Source organism: Balaenoptera acutorostrata, chromosome 1, assembly GCF_949987535.1.
Source record: "Balaenoptera acutorostrata chromosome 1, mBalAcu1.1, whole genome shotgun sequence".
NCBI classification, from domain to species: Eukaryota; Metazoa; Chordata; class Mammalia; order Artiodactyla; family Balaenopteridae; genus Balaenoptera; species Balaenoptera acutorostrata.
In genome coordinates, this window is record NC_080064.1 from 130,125,423 (window position 1) to 130,148,005 (window position 22,583).

General features: G+C 35.3%; 1 protein-coding gene across 4 annotated transcripts in view; it reads right to left on the reverse strand.

Moving 5' to 3' along the window:
* Positions 1 to 22,583, reverse strand: part of NME7 (NME/NM23 family member 7) — a 247,760-nt gene that overhangs the window by 137,338 nt on the left and 87,839 nt on the right. For all 4 annotated transcript variants that reach the window (XM_007172481.2, XM_007172480.3, XM_057549368.1 and 1 more), the window contains 2 exons: positions 8,131 to 8,195; positions 5,199 to 5,267 (listed from right to left, as the gene is read on the reverse strand). In XM_007172481.2, coding sequence (XP_007172543.1) covers positions 5,199 to 5,267; positions 8,131 to 8,195 — 134 coding nt within the window. The remainder of the gene's footprint in view (positions 1 to 5,198; positions 5,268 to 8,130; positions 8,196 to 22,583) is intronic.

The following is a 22,583-nucleotide window of genomic DNA, read 5'->3' on the forward strand; positions in this document are numbered from 1 at the left end:
ACTTTCACCATGGACAGATCATCCAAGATGAAAATAAAAAAGGAAACACAAGCTTTAAAAGACACATTAAACAAGATGGACTTAATTGATATTTATAGAAGATTCCATCTAAAAACAACAGAACACACTTTCTTCTCAAGTGCTCATGGAACATTCTCCAGGATAAACCATATCTTGGGTCACAAATCAAGCCTTGGTAAATTTAAGAAAATTGAAATCGTATCAAGTATCTTTTCCGACCACAACGCTATGAGAGTAGATATCAATTACAGGAAAAAAATATGTAAAAAATACAAACAGATGGAGGCTAAACAATACACTATTAAATAACCAAGAGATCACTGAAGAAATCAAAGAGGAAATCAAAAAACACCTAGAAACAAATGACAATGAAAACACGATGACCCAAAACCTATGGGATGCACACAAGCAGTTCTAAGAGGGAAGTTTATAGCAGTACAATCCTACCTCAAGGAAAAAGAAAAATCTCAAATAAACAACCTCACTTTACACCTTAAGCAATTAGAGAAAGAAGAACCAAAAAAAAACCAAAGCTAGCAGAAGGAAAGAACTCAAAAAGATCAGACCAGAAATAAATGAAAGAGAAATGAAGGAAACGACAGCAAAGATCAATAAAAGTTAAAGCTGGTTCTTTGAGAAGATAAACAAAATTGATAAACCATTAGCCAGACTCATCAAGAGAAAAAGGGCGAAGACTCAAATCAATAGAATTAGAAATGAAAAAGGAGAAGTAACTACTGACACTGCAGAAATACAAAGGATCATGAGAGATTAGTACAAGCAACTATATACCAATAAATTAGAAAACCTGGAAGAAATGGACAAATTCTCAGAAAAGCACAACCTTACAAAACTGAACCAAGAAGAAACAGAAAATATAAACAGACCAATACTGAGATTGAAACTGTGATTAAAAATCTTCCAACAAACAAGAGCCCAGGACCAGATGGCTTCACTGGCAAATTCTAACATTTAGACAAGAGCTAACACCTATCCTTCTCAAACTCTTCCAAAAAATTGCAGAGGAAGGAACACTCCCAAACTCATTCTACGAGGCCACCATCACCCTGACACGAAAATCAGACAAAGATGTCACAAACAAAGAAAACTACAGGCCACTATCATTAATGAACACAGATGCAAAAATCCTCAACAAAATACCAGCAAACAGAATCCAACAGCACATTAAAAGGATCATACACCATGATCAAGTGGGGTTTATCCCAGGAATGCAAGGATTCTTCAATATACGCAAATCAACCAGTGTGAAAAACTGTATTAATAAAAAAAAAAACCATATGATCATCTCAATAGATGCAGAAAAAGCTTTTGACAAAATTCAACACCCATTTATGATAAAAACACTCCAGAAAGTAGGCATAGAGGGAACCTACCTCAACATACTAAAGGCCATATACGACAAACCCACAGCCAACATCATTCTCAATGGTGAAAAACTGAAACCATTTCCACTAACATCAGGAACAACAAGGTTGCCCACTCTCACCACTATTATTCAACATCGTTTTGGAAGTTTTAGCCACAGCAATCAGAGAAGAAAAATAAGTAAAAGGAATCCAAATCGGAAATGTAGAAGTAAAACTGTTACTGCTTGCAGATGACATGATACTATACATAGAGAATCCTAAAGAGGCTACCAGAAAACTACTAGAGCTAATCAATGAATTTGGTAAAGTAGCAGGATACAAAATTAATGCACAGAAATCTCTTGCATTCCTATACACTAATGATGAAAAATGTGAAAGAGAAATTAAGGAAACAGTCCCATTCACCATCGCAACAAAAAGAATAAAATACCTAGGAATAAACCTACCTAAGGAGACAAAAGACCTGTATGCAGAAAACTGTAAGACACTGATGAAAGAAATTAAAGATGATACAAACAGGTGGAGAGATATACCATGTTCTTGGATTGGAAGAATCAACATTGTGAAAATGACTCTACTACCCAGAGCAATCTACAGATTCAATGCAATCCCTATCAAATTACCAATGGCATTTTTCACAGAACTACAACAAAAAATTTCACAACTTGTATGGAAACACCAAATACCCCGAATAGCCAAAGCAATCTTGAGAAAGAAAAGCAGAGCTGGAGGAATCAGGCTCCCTGACTTCAGACTATACTACAAAGCTACAGTAATCAAGACAGTATGGTACTGGCACAAAAACAGAAATATAGATCAATGGAACAGGATAGAAAGCCCAGAGATAAACCCACACACATATGGTCACTTATTTTTGATAAAGGAGGCAAGCATATACAATGGAGAAAAGACAGCCTCTTCAATAAGTGGTGCTGGGAAAACTGGACAGCTACATGTAAAAGAATGAAAGTAGAATACTCCCTAACACCATACACAAAAATAAACTCAAAATGGATTAAAGCCCTAAATGTAAGGCCAGATACTATAAAACTCTTAGAGGAAAACATAGGCAGAACACTCTTTGACATAAATCACAGCAAGATCCTTTTTGACCTACCCCCTAGAGAAATGGAAATAAAAACAAAACTAAACAAATGGGACCTAATGATCCTTAAAAGCTTTTGCACAGCAAAGGATATCATAAACAAGACAAAAAGACAACCCTCAGAATAGGAGAAAATATCTACAAATGAAGCAACGACAAAGGATTAATCTCCAAAATTTACAAGCAGCTGATGCAGCTCAATATCAAAAAAACAAACAACCCATTCCAAAAATGGGCAGCAGATATACAGACTGCCAACAAACACATGAAAGGATGCTCAACATCACTGATCACTAGAGAAATGCAAATCAAAACTACAGTGAGGTATTACCTCACACTGGTCAGAATGGCCATCATCAAAAAATTTACAAACAATAAATGCTGGAGAGGATGTGGAGAAAAGCAAACTCTCTTGCACTGTTGGTGGGAATGTAAATTGATACAGCCACTATGGAGAACAGTATCGTTCCTTAAAAAACTAAAAATAGAACTACCATATGACCCAGCAATCCCACTACTGGGCATATACCCTGGGAAAACCATAATTCAAAAAGAGTCATGTACCACAGTGTTCACTGCAGCTCTATTTACAATAGTCAGGACACGGAAGCAACCTAAGTGTCCATTGACAGATGAATGGATAAAGAAGATGTGGCACATATATGCAATGGAGTATTACTCAGCCATAAAAAGAAACGAAATTGAGTTATTTGTAGTGAGGTGGATGGACCTAGAGACTGTCATACAGAGTGAACTAAGTCAGAAAGAGAAAAACAAATACCATATGCTAACACATATGTATGGAATGTTAAAAAAAAAGAAAAAGTTTCTGAAGAACCTAGGAGCAGGACAGGAATAAAGACACAAACATAGAGAATGGACTTGAGGACACGGGGAGGGGGAAGGGTAAGCTGGGACGAAGTGAGAAAGTGGCATGGACATATATACACTACCAAATGTAAAACAGATAGCTATTGGGAAGCAGCCGCATAGCACAGGGAGATCAGCTTGGTGCTTTGTGTCCACCTAGAGGGGTGGGATAGGGAGGGTGGGAGGGAGATGCAAGAGGGAGAGGATATGGGGATATATGTATACGTATAGCTGATTCACTTTGTTATACAGCAGAAACTAACACACCATTGTAAAGCAATTATACTCCAATAGAGATGTTAAAAAAATAAAAATAATAGATAATAGCTAATTTCATAAGCCCTAAGAATTTGAGATGAGGGAATATATTTAATTAGAAAGCATACAAATAGTCATCAAAAATTGTAGCATAATCAGACAGAAAAAGACGAACATCGTATGATATCAGTTATATGTGGAATCTAAAAAAATGATACAAATGAACTTATTTACAAAACAGAAACAGACTCACAAATTTAGAAAACACACTTATTGTTACCAAAAGGGAAATGTGGGGGGGAGAGATAAATTAGGAATTTGGGATTAACATATACACACACTACAATATATAAAATAGATAACCAACAAGGACTTATTGTATAGCTCAGGGAACTCTACTCAATATTCTGTAATAACCTAAATGGGAAAAGAATCTGGACAAGGATAGATATATGTATATGTATAACTGAATCACTTTGCTGTATACCTGAAACTGACACAACATTGTAAATCAACTATACTCCAATATAAAATGAAAATTTTAAAAATATAAAAATAAATTAATAAAAAAGATAAGAACACATTTTAAAATTTCTTCCATTTAAGAAAAGGGCATAACTCTAAAATGAGGAAGCTAACAAGATTAAAGTTCGATAACCTATAGCAAAAGAACACTCTGGTTCCTCTAAAGAAGGGTGGATCACTACCAGTATGCTGAATGCAAAATATAATATCTCATTATTGGTCTTTACTGTGTAGGGCTAAATAAGACAAAGGCTCAGGTCATTTCTTGGACCAGCTCCTTTTTCCTTTTTTAAAGTAGGTTGAAAGGAAAGGGCATAGAGAAGTGAGGAGAGGGGAACCTAGTTTCATAGTCAGGAATAGTGAACTTTATGCAAAGAAAAAAAAAAGCCAAAAGTCTCTATAAAACAATGTGGGTGATGAGGCAGGCCACCAGCACAAATGTATCTAATTTGATAAAAGGGGAAGGAAACTAACTTTGATTAAATATCTATCATGTATTATTTTAAGAAACAACATTCAGTTTATCTGAATATAGTCTTGTTTTCAAGAACGAATTTCACTGCCCTCTAAACAACTCCCTTTAAGTCTTACCATTTCTTCAGTCTCCATCGCATTGTCAGATGATTCTATCTGCATTTGTATCATTAAGTAGACACTAACTACCGCTATGAAGTTACATTAAGAACTATTTGCTCTCAATTTTTTAAAGCATTTTGGACAGTCTTCCACCCTGAGAATATTATAATGTTCATAGATAATATCAAAATGTGTCAATATCTCAGCAAAGTGTTTTTTCGATTCCTGTATATTTTTTGTTTCATAAATAAAATAGCATCATATTTTAAAAACTGACCCAGTGGCTCTGAGGGATAAAAAATGCCTCAGTCACTGGTATGATCAGTTGGCAATTGGCAGAATCATGAATACTTCAAGCTATACTTTTATGATTATAAATTATACTGAGATCTACAGGATTTGAGATACACAAGTTGTTTTCAGTACCAATGCTTTACATTTATTTCAATACTTACGTTATACTCAGACACGACTCCTTTATAAATTTCATAAAACTCTTCAACATTAACTCGATCCATGTTGAACTATATTAAAAAAAAAAAAAAATAAGCCAACCAACAAAATAGAATGAGCCACACTTAGCACTCAACATTTATGATCTCTTGGATATATTTCCTTTAAAATGTAAACCTTGAACAAATTAAACAGTCTTTGAAGAAAAAGTGTTAAAGTTCAGCTCATCAATAACAAATTATTGTTTATCAAAAATAAAAAATTATTTATAACATTTGAGTACTTAAATATATCAAGCATTGTTCTAGGTCCTGTAGGTACATCATCTCATTTAATCGTAAAAACCATCCTACAAGGTAAGTAAAGTTAACAGCCCCCATTTACAGATGAGGTGAAGACTCAGAGGGGTTATGTAGCCTTCAGTACTTGGCATTCCATCTTAAGCAGTCTGATCCCACTGATAGTACTCTCAACCACTACACTCTACCTCGCTGAATAAAACCTCATTCCTGGTACAGAAACGACTTATGTATCTATACAATGTAATGTTGTTTATCGATAGATTAGTGCACAAATAAGAAGCACAGGGAGATCAGCTCGATGCTTTGTGACGACCTAGAGGGGTGGGATAGGGAGGGTGGGAGATAGGGGATATGGGGATATATGTATACATATAGCTGATTTGCCTTGTTGTACAGCAGAAACTAACACAACATTGTAAAGCAATTACACTCCAATAAAGATGTAAAAATAAATGAATAAATAAAAATAAATTTAAAAAATTTTTTTAAAAAGAAATACTACTAAAGAAAAGTTCTTCAAATTTTGTAGAGGGGGCTGGAAATAATACCCTTTTCCTCCCAAGCATTCAGAAAAATCCCTAGTCTGGCTCATCATAAAGCACTGACACCATTCATCTGGAAATCCTACTACTCTTCAAAAAGAATTGTCAGAATATGCTAATAAGGTAAACCTACAAAGAGTCATTCTTATCCAGGCTGGATTCAAACTTAGAAATAAAATTTCATTAAGTTCTACCATCTCAAGAACCAGAACCTTAAATTTTTAAAAAAATAGCCTCAGACTTCCCAATTTTGTTTTCCTCCCTACTTTGCTTCTTTATTGTTGCCAGGATTGAAGATCACTAAGAAGTTTCTGTCTACCCAGACAATAGTTCAAACTAGGAAGATTTATTTTCATAGGCAACGTAACTATTACAGGGAGGGAATTTTGTTTGATTTCAGTATATTATTTGATATTCATACAAATTGTTATATTACTAATACCATAAAATAACAGAAAATATAATTTATTAAATACTTAGTAACTTGTACTGGAAATTCTACAAAGTATTGTGTAGGGGTATTTCATTTATTCCATGAAATAATCCATTGAGGCAAATAATATTCTCATTGCCTAGCTGAGAAAACTGAAGATAAGAATGCTTAAAATCTGGCCAAGTTCACATACCTAGAAAGCAGAAGACACATGATTCAGAAATAGAGCTTTCTGATTCCAAAAATCACGACACGATTGCCACTAAACTACCATGCCTCCCCCATAAGTTCAATCGATTCTTTTTTTTAAATTATTTTTTTTCACTGAGCACCTACTATGGACAATCACTATTCTAGGTTGTAGGCCTAGAGTTAGATCAATGATTAATTCTAAAATTTCCACAAGGATTACTACTTAAGGAGGCTTAGGTCCTATAACCCTGTGACTACATCACCAAGCTAATAATTTGAGAACGTTTTGGCTAACAATTTCATTATAGTCCTGGGTAAGATTCTTCAATTATTAACTTCCTCATCAGTCTCCAAGTTGTGCCTGATAACTCTGTAAACTAGCTGATATTTCTGACCTTTTCTCAGCTTATTATCATTCCCACCAATCCAGGATACAAAATAGGCAGAACCTCAGTTAGTGCCCTGACCTCTGATTTTGGGTGATCCTAAGACTTCATAGAAATCAAAAGCAGTTCCTTTTCAGAAAAAGAGCAAATAAATTATATTGGTAAGAAAATTCTTTCCAAAACTGGCATTTCACTGTCATTATAACGCAAACTTGCTGGCCTTCAAAAATTGTAAAATGTGAAGATAGACTAATTAAAGATGATTTTAAACCCTAGAACAACACTAAAAAAATTTTTAGACGTATAAGTAATAAATCGATAGTGTAAATAAAATGGAATCATTAAAAAAAAATCCCCATTAATGCAAGAAAAAGAGGAAAAAAGAAACAACAACAAAATTGTACAATATAAATTATTTATGATTCCTATAATAATTTGTGCCCAATTTATTGTCAAATGCACTGATAAGTATAGCACAAAGATATAGAAGGACTCTATAGAAGTTCATATCGTTTCTTCAGTGAAGGGTTTCCTAGAAATGTGACAGCAGGGCAATTTTGAATGATTGTGGGCTCCGGAGATCCAGTGGTGTGACTGCCAAGAGAGGGGCTGAAATGTGCTAACTCCAAAGAAGATCCTGAGGCAAACTCCAGAAACCAGCAAAGGTCCTGGGAAAAATCTGAATTGATTCTCTTCTTAGTCACAAATCCAGACAACAGAAAATTCATTATAACTACTTAGCTTGATTCTATATTTTGTTTGGAGGAACTAAATGTATTGTTTCAGTCTGCATTTATTTTGCAACTAAAGTTCCAGGAATTATATAAACCTGCTTTATAAGTTTAAAACACATGTACCATTAGAATATTAGTTCTCTTAGTGAGAGATTATATAGGTAAAATCAGTTTAAAAATATTTTTTTACTATAAGGTTATCAAGTTCAACAAATATATCTTTTTATTTTTAATGCACTGAGTTCACAAGTGCACAGAGAAAATTCAATGTAAAAAATTTTAAAGCATACTTCAATAAAAAAACACAGTTCCTCAGTAAGTTATGACTCATTGCAAACTACCTACCATCTGCATAGCTGAAATTTCAAAACCTGCATCTCGGATAGCCATCAGAATCTTCCCCAGCAGTCCTGAAAATACAGAACAAATGAGTGCAAAAAATATAAAATTTCTAAGGCATTTTAGTTTTAGAGAAACACAAATTTTCTATATCAAAGTACTTTGCTTACATTCTATAGGAAGGAATCACATACTTCTGAGGGAAACTAAACCCCTAATACTGTAATCCCATTTGATTCACTTAGTAAAGTGCTTCAGGAATACCAACAATGATCTTGAAGATTATGCAAAAAACATTTAAGTTACTATTGCCTGTAAGGACCCTGAGGGCTAGTGATGTAAAGAACATGAAAATCAAACAATTAAACTAATACTACAAAAAAAGAATGAAATGTTAAAGTACCAGATACAGAAGGAGTTCACAGGAGGAGTTCAAAGAAGGAGAAATATCAAATTATAACTGAAGAGGGGAACAGAAGCTTCAAGGGGATATGAGAGCATGAACTGGCCCTTAAAGGCTATAGGTAGATGGCATTATATAGGGACAGAGGTATAAAAAGAGACAAGGCATAATTCTGGGAAAAATGTGAATATGTGTACACAATACTAAGAAGTCAAAAAAGAAAAAGATAAAAAAGGGAAAGAGGTTTAATCCAAATTGATAAAGGCCTTAGATGTCAACATGAGGAATTTGGTCTTTATCCCACGAATAGCAACATTTATAATGGTGTTTGTAGACTCTGGAGGTCTAGAACTGATTTTTGAGATTCCATTAGTCTTCTATAAAAATCTTCTAAGTTTCTTTTTTTCAAGTGAACTAAAATTCTCTCTCTTTCATACACACACACACACACACACACACACACACACTCCATATTCTGGATCATCTTGATGCTCACCTAATCACCCCAAAAAACCAAGTAGTATCAGTGCCCGAATGTGCATTTTTATTTACTATCTTACTGCTGCCAAATAGCCTATTTTAATTGTAGCTGGCTGAGGGATGAAAAAAAAAAAAACGACAAGGACAGATCTATTTCTCAAATGATATGTTTGTACCAAGTGAAGACCAAATGATACCATAACATGCTGTAGAAACAAAGGTTTCTCAGAAGTTTCAAGAGTAGAATAGGCCCAGTGGTGCAGTGGTTAAGACTCCAAGCTCCCAATGCAGGGGGCCCGGGTTCAATCCCTGGTCAGGGAACTAGATCCCACGTGCATGCCGCAACTAAGAGTTCACATGCCGCAACTAAGGAGCCCACCTGCCGCAACTAAGACCAGGTGCAACCAAATTAATTAATTAATTAATTTTTTTAAAAAAAGAGTAGAATAGGCCCATGCCAAACTCAGAGCACTTAGTACCATATTCATGTTGAGCTTACTGATTAAGTTTCAGCAAACATCTTTTGTCACATTAATGTTAACTTAAATTTTATCCATTTTATAGTTTTGTTTCTAATGAATTTGTAAGCTGTTTAGTTATACAGTTTTATGTGCAAACGTTTATATTTACTTGTATATTTGGACACATTTAAGTTACATTATAATTAAAATATTTTATGTCAACACTGGGAATCCACAAGAAAATTTTTCCTTCAAAAGAAACACTGCCAAAAGAAATGAATCACTGAAAATGTTGAACAGGAGAAAACAGGATAAATACAGTATTTTAGGAAGATTACTAATGTAATAATAATGGGCAAGCTGGTCTGAAGAAAAGAATAAGGGATAGAAAGAATAGCAAAGGCCGCTGAAGTCATCTACTATGCTGACTGGACCTGGATGGTAGTAGTAGAGAAATAAAGAAGTAATGAATATAAGATATTTCCAAACAAAAAGTAACAAGACTAAAGTAACAAGACTCAAGTGAACATAGAGTATGAACATGAAGGAATAAAGGTTTTGAGTCTAAGTAACTAGAAGAATGATAGCACTTTTAAGAAGAAAACAAGCTAAGAAACCAAATTAAGAAAAAAGTGAATGATTCTGGACATAGAAACAGAATTTTAGAGCAGAACACTGATAAGCATTTGAGAAGACAGCATACCCAACGGCAATAAAAATCATCAAGAAATGAATTAATAAACTCCCTATACTACATTGGTAATATGGGGTTGTATTCCAATAGATAGACAGATATAATTAGGCTACAGAGAGGTTAGAGCTGAAGTGATGAGAATAGATGACTACTTGTTTGACAAAAAGAAGGCCAAAAGCAAAAAAAAGAGTTGGGAGGAATGAGTTTTGAGAAAATATCTAAAGTTTGGGGACATGTAAAAGGATACTTGCAAAAGAATAAAGAAGGAAAATATTACAGTAGTATCAAAAGAAGGAGGAAATTCTTAGAATACAGGGACAGTTAAGAATTAAAGGAGATTAAGCACCTTGGAACTAAGATAACTCCTTTGGCTTAAGCAAGATGGTATGATGATATTAAAGAAAGTCATATCAACAGAGTGTTAGGAAAGAGAAGTTAGATAACCTATTAGTAATCTGTACCAAACACTCAGATGGCATCGGACACAGGAATGTTAACCAAAATTCCAGGTCTTTTATCAATAGGAAAAGTATAGACAAAAGTTAGAAAAGAAGAAAGTAAATTAATTATTGGGGGCTGAGCCCTTTCATATGAAGTTATTCCACTTAATCCTTAAAGCAATACACTAAAACAGGGGCTACCATCCCACCATAAGGTGAGAATATATGAAGATTTGGAGAAGACAAATAACTTGCTCAACGTTACAAAATTAGTGGGTCTCCAAATCTCACTGTCTTTCTGCAAGTTTCAATAGAAAAACAGGAACATGTATATGAAAGCCTGATATGTAAAACTCACTAGACAATATAACCCCCTGAGGCAAGGGCCATGTTCATTTTAGGACTCATTTTATCTCCAGTGACACTAGCATAGTGTCTAGCATGTAGTAGGTAGTTAACAAATATTGTTCATTGAATTACAAAGTTAATAAAAGAAATAACCAAAGAAAAAAACAATCATAGCTATCTGACTGATCCAAGTCTGAGAAACTCTAAAGCTCTTCAGAGCACAATTAGAAAATACCAGAAAATTGTAAAGGAGTAATTAAAATTAGAGAAGGGAAAAAATTTTTAATTTTTTGGTTTAACAGTTTGAGGAAAAAAGTTCATACTGGCCTCATGCCACATACAAACATTAATCCTAATGAATTGAAGGTAAATGTAAAAAAAATAAAGGCAATTGATTAGAAAAACATATAGGTGATTATACTCATGATATAGGTAGCCTTTTAAAAAGGAAAGAAAAAGGTTGTTGGTTCCTTGCTGTAAGCTTCAATTCCAGCTCTGGATAGACTCACCCTCCTCCAATATGCAATCTTTTTTTTCATATCTTTTTCCATATATTTATTCTTTTCTACTTGGTCCATTTTTCCTCTCACCCTCACCATCAGTCCACCTTCTAACTCTTTCCTCAGTGTCTTCTGAAGCCCTGAAGTATTTTGAACAGTTACCTTCATGCCCTCAGTCTCAGTTACCCCACCACAAGCTCTTAGAATTTAATCTTCATTTTCATTTACCTGCAATCGTAACAAGTAAAGGCTTGCCTCCTTTTCCCCCTTGCTATGATTTAAATTTTTGTGTGCCAACCAACTTCATATGTAGCCCAATGTGATGGTATTAGGAGGTGGGGCCTTTGGAAGGTGCTCGAGTCACGAGGCTGGAGCCCTCATAAATGAGATCAGTAAAGGCCGAGATTTTAGATGGATTAATAAAACAAGATCCAATTATATGATATCTATAAGAAAGCAAGTTTAAATATGAAGACACAGGTAGGCTGAAAGTAAATGGATGGAAAAAGATATACCATGCAAACAGTAAGTATAAGAAAGTTGTAATGATTATATTAATTTCAAATAAAGTAGAATTTATGGCAAACAGTATTACACAGATAAATGTCCCAAGAGGCATTGGGAGACAGTACTTTAGACAGAGAGCTAAAAGAAAACGGATATTCATGGCAAAAAGAGCACTGAGCAAAGGTACAGAGAGGTAAAACAACATAGTTCTTTTGATGAGGGGAAATGAGACAGGAGAGATCATAGGCAAGGTGGTAGAAGCCACTGATAGAAGGACTTTTGGACCACATACAGAGGTTTGAATTTTATCCTATAGGCCAGAAGTTCCCCAAATATTTTGGTCTCATGGACCCCTTAGCTCTTAGAAATTATTAAAGACTCTAAAACACTTTTATGTAAATAGGTTATATTGATAAAAATTTGTTGTATTATAAATTAAACAGCAAATTTTAAAATATTTATTAACTTAAATATAACAAAAAATATTTACATTTTAACATAAATACGATTTTTATGAGAAAAATGACTGTTTTCCAGAACAATGAAAAAATCAGTGAGAAGAGAGATATTGTTTTACATTTTAAAAAATCTCTAATGTCTAATTTAATGAAAAGCAGCTGCATTCAACTTTCAACCTGCTGTTATGTGTTGTTTGCTTAAAGTATATTTAGTTGGAAAATGGTGTAGTATTTTAATAGCCTGTAATATAATTGTATATATTCTTCTTTACTTGACAAGTGGTAGTTTCTTAAAAGCTCACTGCAACATATAATTTCAAACTTCTACCAACGACATTTTTTTTAACCCTGTTGCATTAAAATCCACTGGTCAATCTTGTACTTTGTATAAATCTTTTATCCATGCATGATTTTATAACATCATACACACTGATCATTTGGAAAATATTAATTCACTGAGTTATGCAGACCTTCCAAATGATGACTCTCTATTATACCACATCAAAAGAAAAAAAAAATCCCATTTGTTAAATACCACCAATTTCATCAGAATAATCTAAGTATTGGAAAGCTGTTGAGTTCAAGGTGGTGCATACAGTTTTCCAAGTTCTTAACTCTAATTTTTATTTGTAATTTTATCTTCTTTTGGATTTTTTTCTTGGGCAACAACTACTGTCAGGTGTTCTTTCTTTTAAATGATAGGCTTATTTTAAAGAAAATGCCAGCCAAATATCCATATCTGAATGACCACAGTTTGTGAGTCATTCTTTCAAGTAAAAATGGTATTCTATGAAAAAGGCATTTAGCTGAGCTCACAACTCAAACAACTGTACATGTGCTTTTCCTAAAGATAGCATTATATTTCAGTATGCATCAAAAGTGCTTTATGGGGGCTTCCCTGGTGGCGCAGTGGTTGAGAATTTGCCTGCCAATGCAGGGGACACGGGTTCGAGCCCTGGTCTGGGAGGATCCCACATGCCGCGGAGCAACTGGGCCCGTGAGCCACAATTGCTGAGCCTGCGTGTCTGGAGCCTGTGCTCCGCAGCAAGAGAGGCCGTGATAGTGAGAGGCTCGCGCACCGCGATGAAGAGTGGCCCCCACTTGCCGCAACTAGAGAAAGCCCTCGCACAGAAACGAAGACCCAACACAGCCATAAATAAATAAATAAATAAAATTAAAAAAAAAAAATTCTGCAAAGCCCAATTAAAAAAAAAAAAAGAAAAGAAAAGAAACATCCTCATTTGGAGTGAGATTTAAACAAAACAAACAAAAAAAGTGCTTTATGTATACTTCCCATTTCTTCACACAATATTAAAAATATTTTGACTTGAGGGTAAAAAATTAATAAAATTAATCATTGTTATTGTTTCATCAAGGACACTCTTAAGTGAAAGTGGCTTTTTTTCTGCAAATGCAAGATGGTTAAAAACACACTAACTACTAGTACAGTCTGTTGCCACTATCCTGATTTGTGCTAAGGCACCAGTTTTACCCACCGTTGCTTCGGCACCATCAGTCCAAATGTCAACATATTTTAAAGGCAAATAAATTCTTAGTACTTATGAGATTTGATCTCAAGGATGCCTAAAAGAGGTCTTATTTATTATAATAAAGAAAATATTTTACATGATTACATAAGAATCCTGATCCAAAAAAAAAAAAAAGAATCCTGATCTAGATATGAAAGTAATATTTAGTCCTATGCATTAACCAATGCAAAGAGAAATCTACAATCTATATCTATTCTAAATCTATAATCATATTAAACTATGCCTTGTGGGATGTAACATTTGAACAGAATAATTCTATTCACAAATAAACCAATAAAATTTATAGTCCAAGCAGCACTGACATTGTGCCAAGAACAGTCAGACCTGAGTCAAGGATACTGCTTCTTTTATATTCAGTTGGTTATGTGCAGAGGCAGGACAGAGAGGCATTTAAGAAACCTGTTCTGTGTTTAACAGCTTGAAATGACAAAGTGTCAATAACCATAATCCTTTACTTTGTTCTAGACAAAAAATGTTCAGATGACTGAACAAATGACAATAACTATGTAAATGAAGTAGCAAAAGAAAAAGTAAAATTGCATGCCCCACAGCAAACATGTTCAAAAGGGTCGAACAAAGCAGATGGCTTATTTTATTGGGCTGGTGTTTGCATAGTTAATTTGTTTTTTAATAGTTTGCTTAGAACTCCATGAATGCTACCTAAATGTTTTGAATGTCAAATCACCTCTCCATCTCCACTCTTTCACATACTCAGTTCATATCCTGATACCTTTTACCTGAATTGTTCTAAAGCCTTTTTAATAAGTGGCCACCCTGTATCCAATCATCAGTATCAGACATTGATTACTTTGTCTGTCTAAAACCTCTTGCTTCTTCTGGAATTAGGAGCCCTCATCCTCCTTTAGGAAAACTAAACCATTTGACTGGAAAGGGAGTTGCCATCTTCTTATATGACCCTATAACCATGGGCCTCAGCCAATGGTCAAAAGGTGTACACCAGACCTAAACAAGGTCAATCATAGCACTCTGCTCCCTAGGCAAAATAATTCACCCAGGAATGGGCCTAGAATTGACACAAGCCAATCAGAGCCCTTCCCTGGAATTTTTTAAGCTAGAACAGGGGGAAAAAAACAAAAAAAAAGTTCTTTCCAGTGTGTTTCTAAGTATATGAGCCTTGCATTGCTGGAAACCCAACCTCTCTCTCAAGGTGCTGTGAAAAGCTAATCTGCGAGCATGAAATTGATAGTCAAAGAGAAGCACATATGAAAGCCAGAGAGAACAAGGATGTTGAACAAGTCTCCCTAAGCCTAGCTAGACCCCTATTCTTCCAGCCCTAAAGTAAGACAAATAGGGAATTTAAGTTGGGTTTCAATCAGTTGTACCAACAGTGTCCTCATTAAGCCCCCCTTTTTATGTAGGATTTTTATATAGGAGGTGACACACTGTACCCTGAGAAAGAAAGGTTGTAGAAGAAAGGGTGGAGAAAGAAGAAACAGTACTTTTTGAAAGCTGTGGTATTCTGATGGGTGTTGATTCTGATAAAAGAATTACAATCAGCAAATATCCCAGAAAAAAATCCTATGCATAGCCAAATGATCAAAAACTGGGATTAGAAGATCTCTCTTTCTGTCTATAAAGTTCATAAAATGATCATGATTGGAGAGTGGAAGAAAAGTAACTGACAATAAAATATTCAGGTACATTGAAGTTCAAACAGTATTTTTAGAAATAGCAGACTTAACATTTTAAATAAAAATAAACTTGCACCAAATAATGGAAACAAAATTGCAAGGCAATGGAATGAAACAGGCACTTTTTTAACACTCACTGGTATCAATAAGATGAAAAGGACAGTAAAGGTTTTCACACAATTTAAATCACATAACATCACATGGTTTGCACCACTTGGAAGAAAACAAATGGGCACCAGGCTTATATGCTCCAGGATGGATGCACAGGTACCACATAAGGTACCCTAGGTCACCCAAGCAGGTATAATGAGGTGCTAATATAATGTCTAAGGCTTTTTTAGGTATTAATGCAGCAACATTATGAGAGTCTTGGGGATTGGGAAAAGCTTCTCCCAAGAGTTACTGTGAAAATCTGGCTTAAATTTAAGATGGAAATAAAAAGATGGGATTTTTTTCCAGTTTTAAATAAATACATAAATTGAAGTACAGTATATATTTTTGAGAATCCATTTTTTTCTCCCTCTGACCTGTATCTGGTCAGGGTAAATGAATCAATGTTAACAGATCTGCCTTGATTTGGCTCTGTTACCTATCGTCATCCCTGCAAAGAAGGCCACTTAGACTGAAAGGCAGCCCTTATGAGTTGAAATAGGATTATATTGCTCATAATAACCTAGAGTTGAAAACGAGTTGTTCTCTCTTTCTTTACAGCTGCCAAAGAGGAGTAAAACCTCTCACAGTGTGGCACAGACAGGAAGACCATCAACAATGACTACATATGATATATTTGGCCAGGGATCAAGTGTGTCAATTTACTCTCCAGGCCACAGATGTAAGGGCTGGTAAATAATCCAGTCTGAAGAGCCTTCTCCTTTGCCTATCTCAGCCTAACCTCTCTATGGTCTCAGTTTCTTTCCTCGTTTGTAAAAGATGGTAATACTTACCTCATAGGGTTTTTATGAAGATGTAATGTGTCTGTATATGTAAAATTCTTAGAACAGCCAGGGGCACACAACAGCACTATTAGCTAATGATAGCAGCAGTAGAGTAGTACTAGAGCCAAGAATAGCCTGAGTTAGGATGCATAGCTTTGCTTATAGAATGAGCACGAATTTAATTTTTAGCCGTACTGTTAAAATGCAAGCATTTTACATGTCTCGTTTCAAAGAGAATATTGTGTCACCGGTACGCCGCAAGAAGGCTAATGCTAGTGCCCAGGTCACACCAAATGAAATGGCTGCAATGACTGATGAGAAGCAGGTAACAGGGTCAGGGAAATACCCAGCTACAGGCACAACAGGGCCTGGCAAACCCACCGGTCCTCAGGAGAAGGAAAGCCACTGTTGTCTAAGCCAGCAGTGCCTGGCAAACATCGCGATACAAATTAGGGGAAGCAGAGCAAGAAAAGAAGGAAGAAGGAGGTCCTTACACAGCACTTGACAAAGCAAGGCCTCTCTCTCCCACTACAGACTCCTAGAAATATTTGAGGTGAACTTTGTAGAGCGCTCGAGCCCTGTCTTAGTAGATGAGCATGTGCATCAGTGGAACAATTTCTGTGGATTCATAAGGAATATGTAAAACTTTAAGCAGAATTTGAAACAGAAAGTTTGCCTGTAAAACCCCCCCCAAGGGGAAAAATGACAAGGTAACACTTTATATTATATATTACATCAGATTTTTGAAATAGGGACTTCCCTGGTGGTCCAGTGGTTGAGAATCCGCCTGCCAATGCAGGGGACACGGGTTCGAGCCCTGGTCCAGGAAGATCCCACATGCCGCGGAGCAACTAAGCCCATGTACCACAACTACTGAGCCTGCGCTCTAGAACCCGTGAGCCACAACTACTGAGCCCATGTGCCACAACTACTGAAGCCCACATGCCTAGAGCCCGTGCTCCGCAACAAGAGAAGCCACCACAATGAGAAGCCCGCACCCCACAACAAAGAGTAGACCCGGCTTGCCGTAACTAGAGAAAGCCCGCGCACGGCAACAAAGACCCAATGCAGTCAAAAATAAAATAAATAATAATAATTAAGAAAATAAAAAAACAAAAACAAGAAACACTGGCACATATGCACAAAGATGTAAAAAAATGTTTTTTGAAATAAAAAATCAAAAAATAAGATGGCAAATGTAGGATCAATCAGTTGATAAACCCCCATTTAAAGATAGTCTCTATTTTATATATAGTACTATATATAAAATAGGTAACTAGGAACTTCCCTGGCAGTCCAGTGGTTAAGACTCCGCACTTCCACTGCAGGGGGCGCAGCTTTGATCCCTGGGTCAGGGAACTAAGATCCCACATGCTTTGCAGCATGGCCAAAAAATTTTTTAAAATATATAACTAATAACCTACTGTACAGCACAAGGAACTCTACTCAATACTCTTTAATGGCCTACATGGGAAAAGAATCTAAAACAGAGTGGATACATGTATATGTATAACTGATTCACTCTGCTGTACACTTGAAACTAATACAACATTGTAAATCAACTATACTGTAATAAAATTTAAAAAAAAATATATATATAGTCTCAGTTTGAGTGAAATGCTAAAGCCCAACTATGTTCTATTTATGTTCTATTTATATGACATAGAAAGTAAAATTAATTAAAGGTGAAAATTTAATGATAATGATATAGCAAGCAAAACCAAAACACCAAAGGCATAGTAATGTTACCAACGGACAAAATGAAAATTAGGAGAAAAAGTTCTTAGGATAAAAAAGTTAAAACTAGGGGGGCGCTTCCCTGGTGGCACAATGGTTAAGAATCCGCCTGCCAATGCAGGGGGCACGGGTTCGAGCCCCAGTCTGGGAAGATCCCACATGCCGCGGAGCAACTAAGCCCGTGTGCCACGTCTACTGAGCCTGTGCTCTAGAGCCAGCAATGAGGACCCAACACGGCCAAAAATAAATAAATTAATTAATTAATTAATAAAATTAAAAAAAAAAAAAAGTTAAAACTAGGGCTTCCCTGGTGGCACAGTGGTTAAGAATCCGCCTGCCAATGCAGGGGACACGGGTTCGAGCCCTGGTCCAGGAAGACCCCACATGCCATGGAGCAACTAAACCCGTGTGCCACCACTATTGAGCCTGCACTCTAGAGCCCACGAGCCACAACTACTGAGCCCAGGTGCCACAACTACTGAAGCCTGCGCGCCTAGAGCCCGTGCTGCACAACAAGAGAAGCCATCACAATGAGAAGCCTGTGCACCTCAACGAAGAGTAACCCCCGCTCGCCACGCACAGCAACGAAGAACCAAAGCAGCCAAAAATAAATAAATAAATAAGTTAAAACTAGAATATCACAAGTCTATATACATAAAATGCATCACATAACATATTTATAAAGAAAAAGAATATTAGAAGTAAAAGAGAAATCAAAAAATACCATCTCAAGTTCTTACAGACTCAATAAAAATATTAATGAGAATACTGCAGTTTTTAAAAAATTAAGCACATTCTAAACATACCATCTACATAACTACAATAAGTAGAAATTATATTGGCCATATAATTTGACCAACGTATAATAAAATGAGAAAATTTCCATAAAGGTTAACAGCAAAATTCAAAATCTTGGAGATTTACAAATACTCTCCTAAAGAATGATTGGGACAGTGTTGAGTGGCACAAGAATAAAAACCATATAATAAGAATAAATACCATATAATAAGAATATCAGAATAAACCATACTAAATCAAACAATAGTATTTGGAAGTTAGAATATAATGAAGCAGGGACTTCCCTGGTGGCACAGTGGTTAAGAATCCGCCTGCCAATGCAAGGGACATGGGTTCGATCCCTAGTCTGGGAAGATCCCACATGCCATGGAGCAACTAAGCCCATGTGCCACAGCTACTGAGGCCACATGCCACAATTACTAAAGCCCACGTGCCTAGAGCCCCTGCTCCGCAACGAGAAGCCACCACAATGAGACGCCGTGCACTGCAACAAAGAGTAGCCCCCGCTCACTGCAACTAGAAAAAGCCCACGCACAGCAATGAAGACCCAATGCAGCCAAAAATAAATTTAAAAATAAATTTATTTTTAAAAAAAGAATATAATGAAGCAGATAGTCTCATAGACATGCAGCTGTGGAAATATTTAATTGTTATCCTCTTTCTGGAGGATAAATTGGGATTTATTAAAAACTTTAAAATGTTTTTATTTGATGTAAGAATTTCTTGAAATTATTCTAGGGATAACTTAGGTGTTCACAAGGATTTATATAGGAAAATGTTAACCACAGAATTATTAATAATAAAATTTTTAATTATAAATAATAAAACAAGAAAAAGATAAAGAAAAGTATATTCCTATAACTGACTATTATTCAGACTTTAAAATTATGTTTTCAAAGTTTATCTAATTGTGCAGAAAAAATTCAAAATACAATGTTAGGTTTAAAAAGTGCAATATAAATTTATATAAATAGGATAATTCCAATTCATTTTAAAAAACTAGTATTACCTTAATATCAAAATCAGAGTACAAAAATAAAACACACATCAATAACCCTCATGAATACAGGTGCAAAATCCTTAACAAAATGTTAGCAAATAGAACTCAGCAATATATAAAAAGAACTATAATTCTTTTGGACAACAAGTGTTGAAAAAAAATATATCAATGTCATCTGCTATATTAAAAGGCTAAGGAAGAAAAATCACACAATCATATCAATTGATGCAGAAAAAACATTCAAAAAAATTCAACACCCATTCATGATCAAAACTCTTAGAAGAAAACAGGAATAGATGGGAACTTCCTGAACTTCATAAAGAGCATCTACAAAAACAAAAACAAAACAACAACAACAAAACCACTACAGCTAACATTATGCCTAACAATGAAAGACAAGAATGTCCATTCTCATTGCTCTTATTTAATACAGTGCTGGAAGTTCAAGCTCCTGCAATAAGGCAAGAAGAAGAGAAGGTGAGAGGAAGGGAAGGGAGGAAAGGGGAGGAGATTGGAGGGGAGAGGGGAAGGAAAGGGAAAGGAAAATGGGAAGGGAAGGGGCAAGCATATCAGAATGGAAGAAATATATATCTCTTCATTTGCATATGACATAATTATCTAAAAAAAGAAAATAAACTACAAAATATATTCTAGAACTAATGACAGATTTCAGCAAGGTTGCAGGACATAAGATAAACATACAAAAATCAATTATATATCCATATATTAGAAATAAATAAGTGGACACTGAAATTAAAACTATAATACCATTTATAATAGCTCAAAAAGAAAAAAAATTACTAGGTGTTAATATAACAGAACTTGCACAGGAGTTGTATATGAAAACTACAAAATGCTGGATGGAAGACCTAAATAAACGGAGAGTCATATAGTGTCCATGATTTGGAAATTAACATAGTACAGATGTCAGTTGTCCTCAAATTGATAAATGGGTTTGGCACAATTCCTATCAAAATCCCAGCAAGATATTTTGTAAATATAGACAAGACTTTCTTTTTTCTTTTTTTTTTTTGGCTGTGCTGCGTGGCTTGAGGGATCTCAGTTCCCCAACCAGGAACTGAACCCAGGCCCCTGCAGTGAAAGCCCAGAATCCTAACCACTAGGCCACCAGGGAACTCCCTAGACAAGATTATTTTAATATTACAAGGAAAAATAAACGAAATAGAATAACAAACAATTTCCAAAAAAAAGTAGGAGAAGTCAATCTACCCAATTTCCTGACTTATTATGTAGCTATAGTAATCAAGACTGTGTAGTACTGGCAGAGTGGCACACATATAGATCAATGGAACAGAAGAGAAAACCAAAAATGAATATGCCCTGCTGATTTTTGATAAAGGTGCAAGAGCAATTCAATGAAAGAGAGATAGCCTTTCCAATAAACCCAGTGACATGGCCGTACAAGGAAAGTTAGGAAATACAGTCTCTGACAGGACAGTCACATATCAGAAACAAGCCTACACTGTAGAAGAACAAATTTAGGAAGAACAGCTCGTCTTCTCTCTCATGTGTATTGTACATGCTAGTCATATTATTCCTGCAATCCTCTGAAGAGCCCTATGAAGAAAGTACTATTATAATGTTCATTTTATAGATGTTTACCTTCTCTACTAAAAGGTTAAACAACATGCCCAAATAGCTAGTAAGTAACAGAACTGAATTTTAAAAACACAGTTCTGCTTGCCCCTGATGATCTGAGATTGTTAGATTACAATAAAATAGGCAAAATATTTAATTGGTTTGTATAGATCATTCAATTAAATAATTCATGTATATTAAAGAGTTCAGAACATACCACCCCAAAATATGTTGCTCTGGTATACTATTTTGACTTAAGGCACTTTAAAGACAGCAAATACAAGAAAAATACTGACCTTCCTTCCTTCTCTTAAAAGTGAGAGGAAATTCCCATAAGAAAGTTGTCCTCCCTATGCCAGAAGAAAAGTAGCATTCTCATCACTAAGGATAAGAAGCTGAGATCAAGAGAACTCTATACAAACAGACCTTGTTAAAATAATTCTTATCTTCCTTTAACCTCCCCACATAGTTTAGTCACTTCTCCATAATAGGCACAATTGTCTCTCTTTTGCTTTCAACCTAATATAAAAGCAAGTAGGTTTTCTCTATTTCTTTGGGTCTTCATTTCCTTATGAAGGCTCCTGTATCATGTAAAACTTGTATTCCATAAGTTTGTATGCTCTTCTCCTGTTGATCTATCTGTCTCATGTCAATTTAATTCTCATGCCCAGCCAAAAAAACTAGGAGGGTAAGAGTTTGCCTCTCCTACAATATACAAAAAATACATTTATTTATGTGTGTTACTTATCTTTTTTGATCTTCTGAATATATAATGTAAAACCAGTAACAGAAGAATATAGAATTTATATCTAGTAAATTTTGGATTGTTCAGAAGATCATCACCCAACTTACTGATTTTTCAATTTAAGGTTTCCTTCCTTCTTACCATTCTGAAGC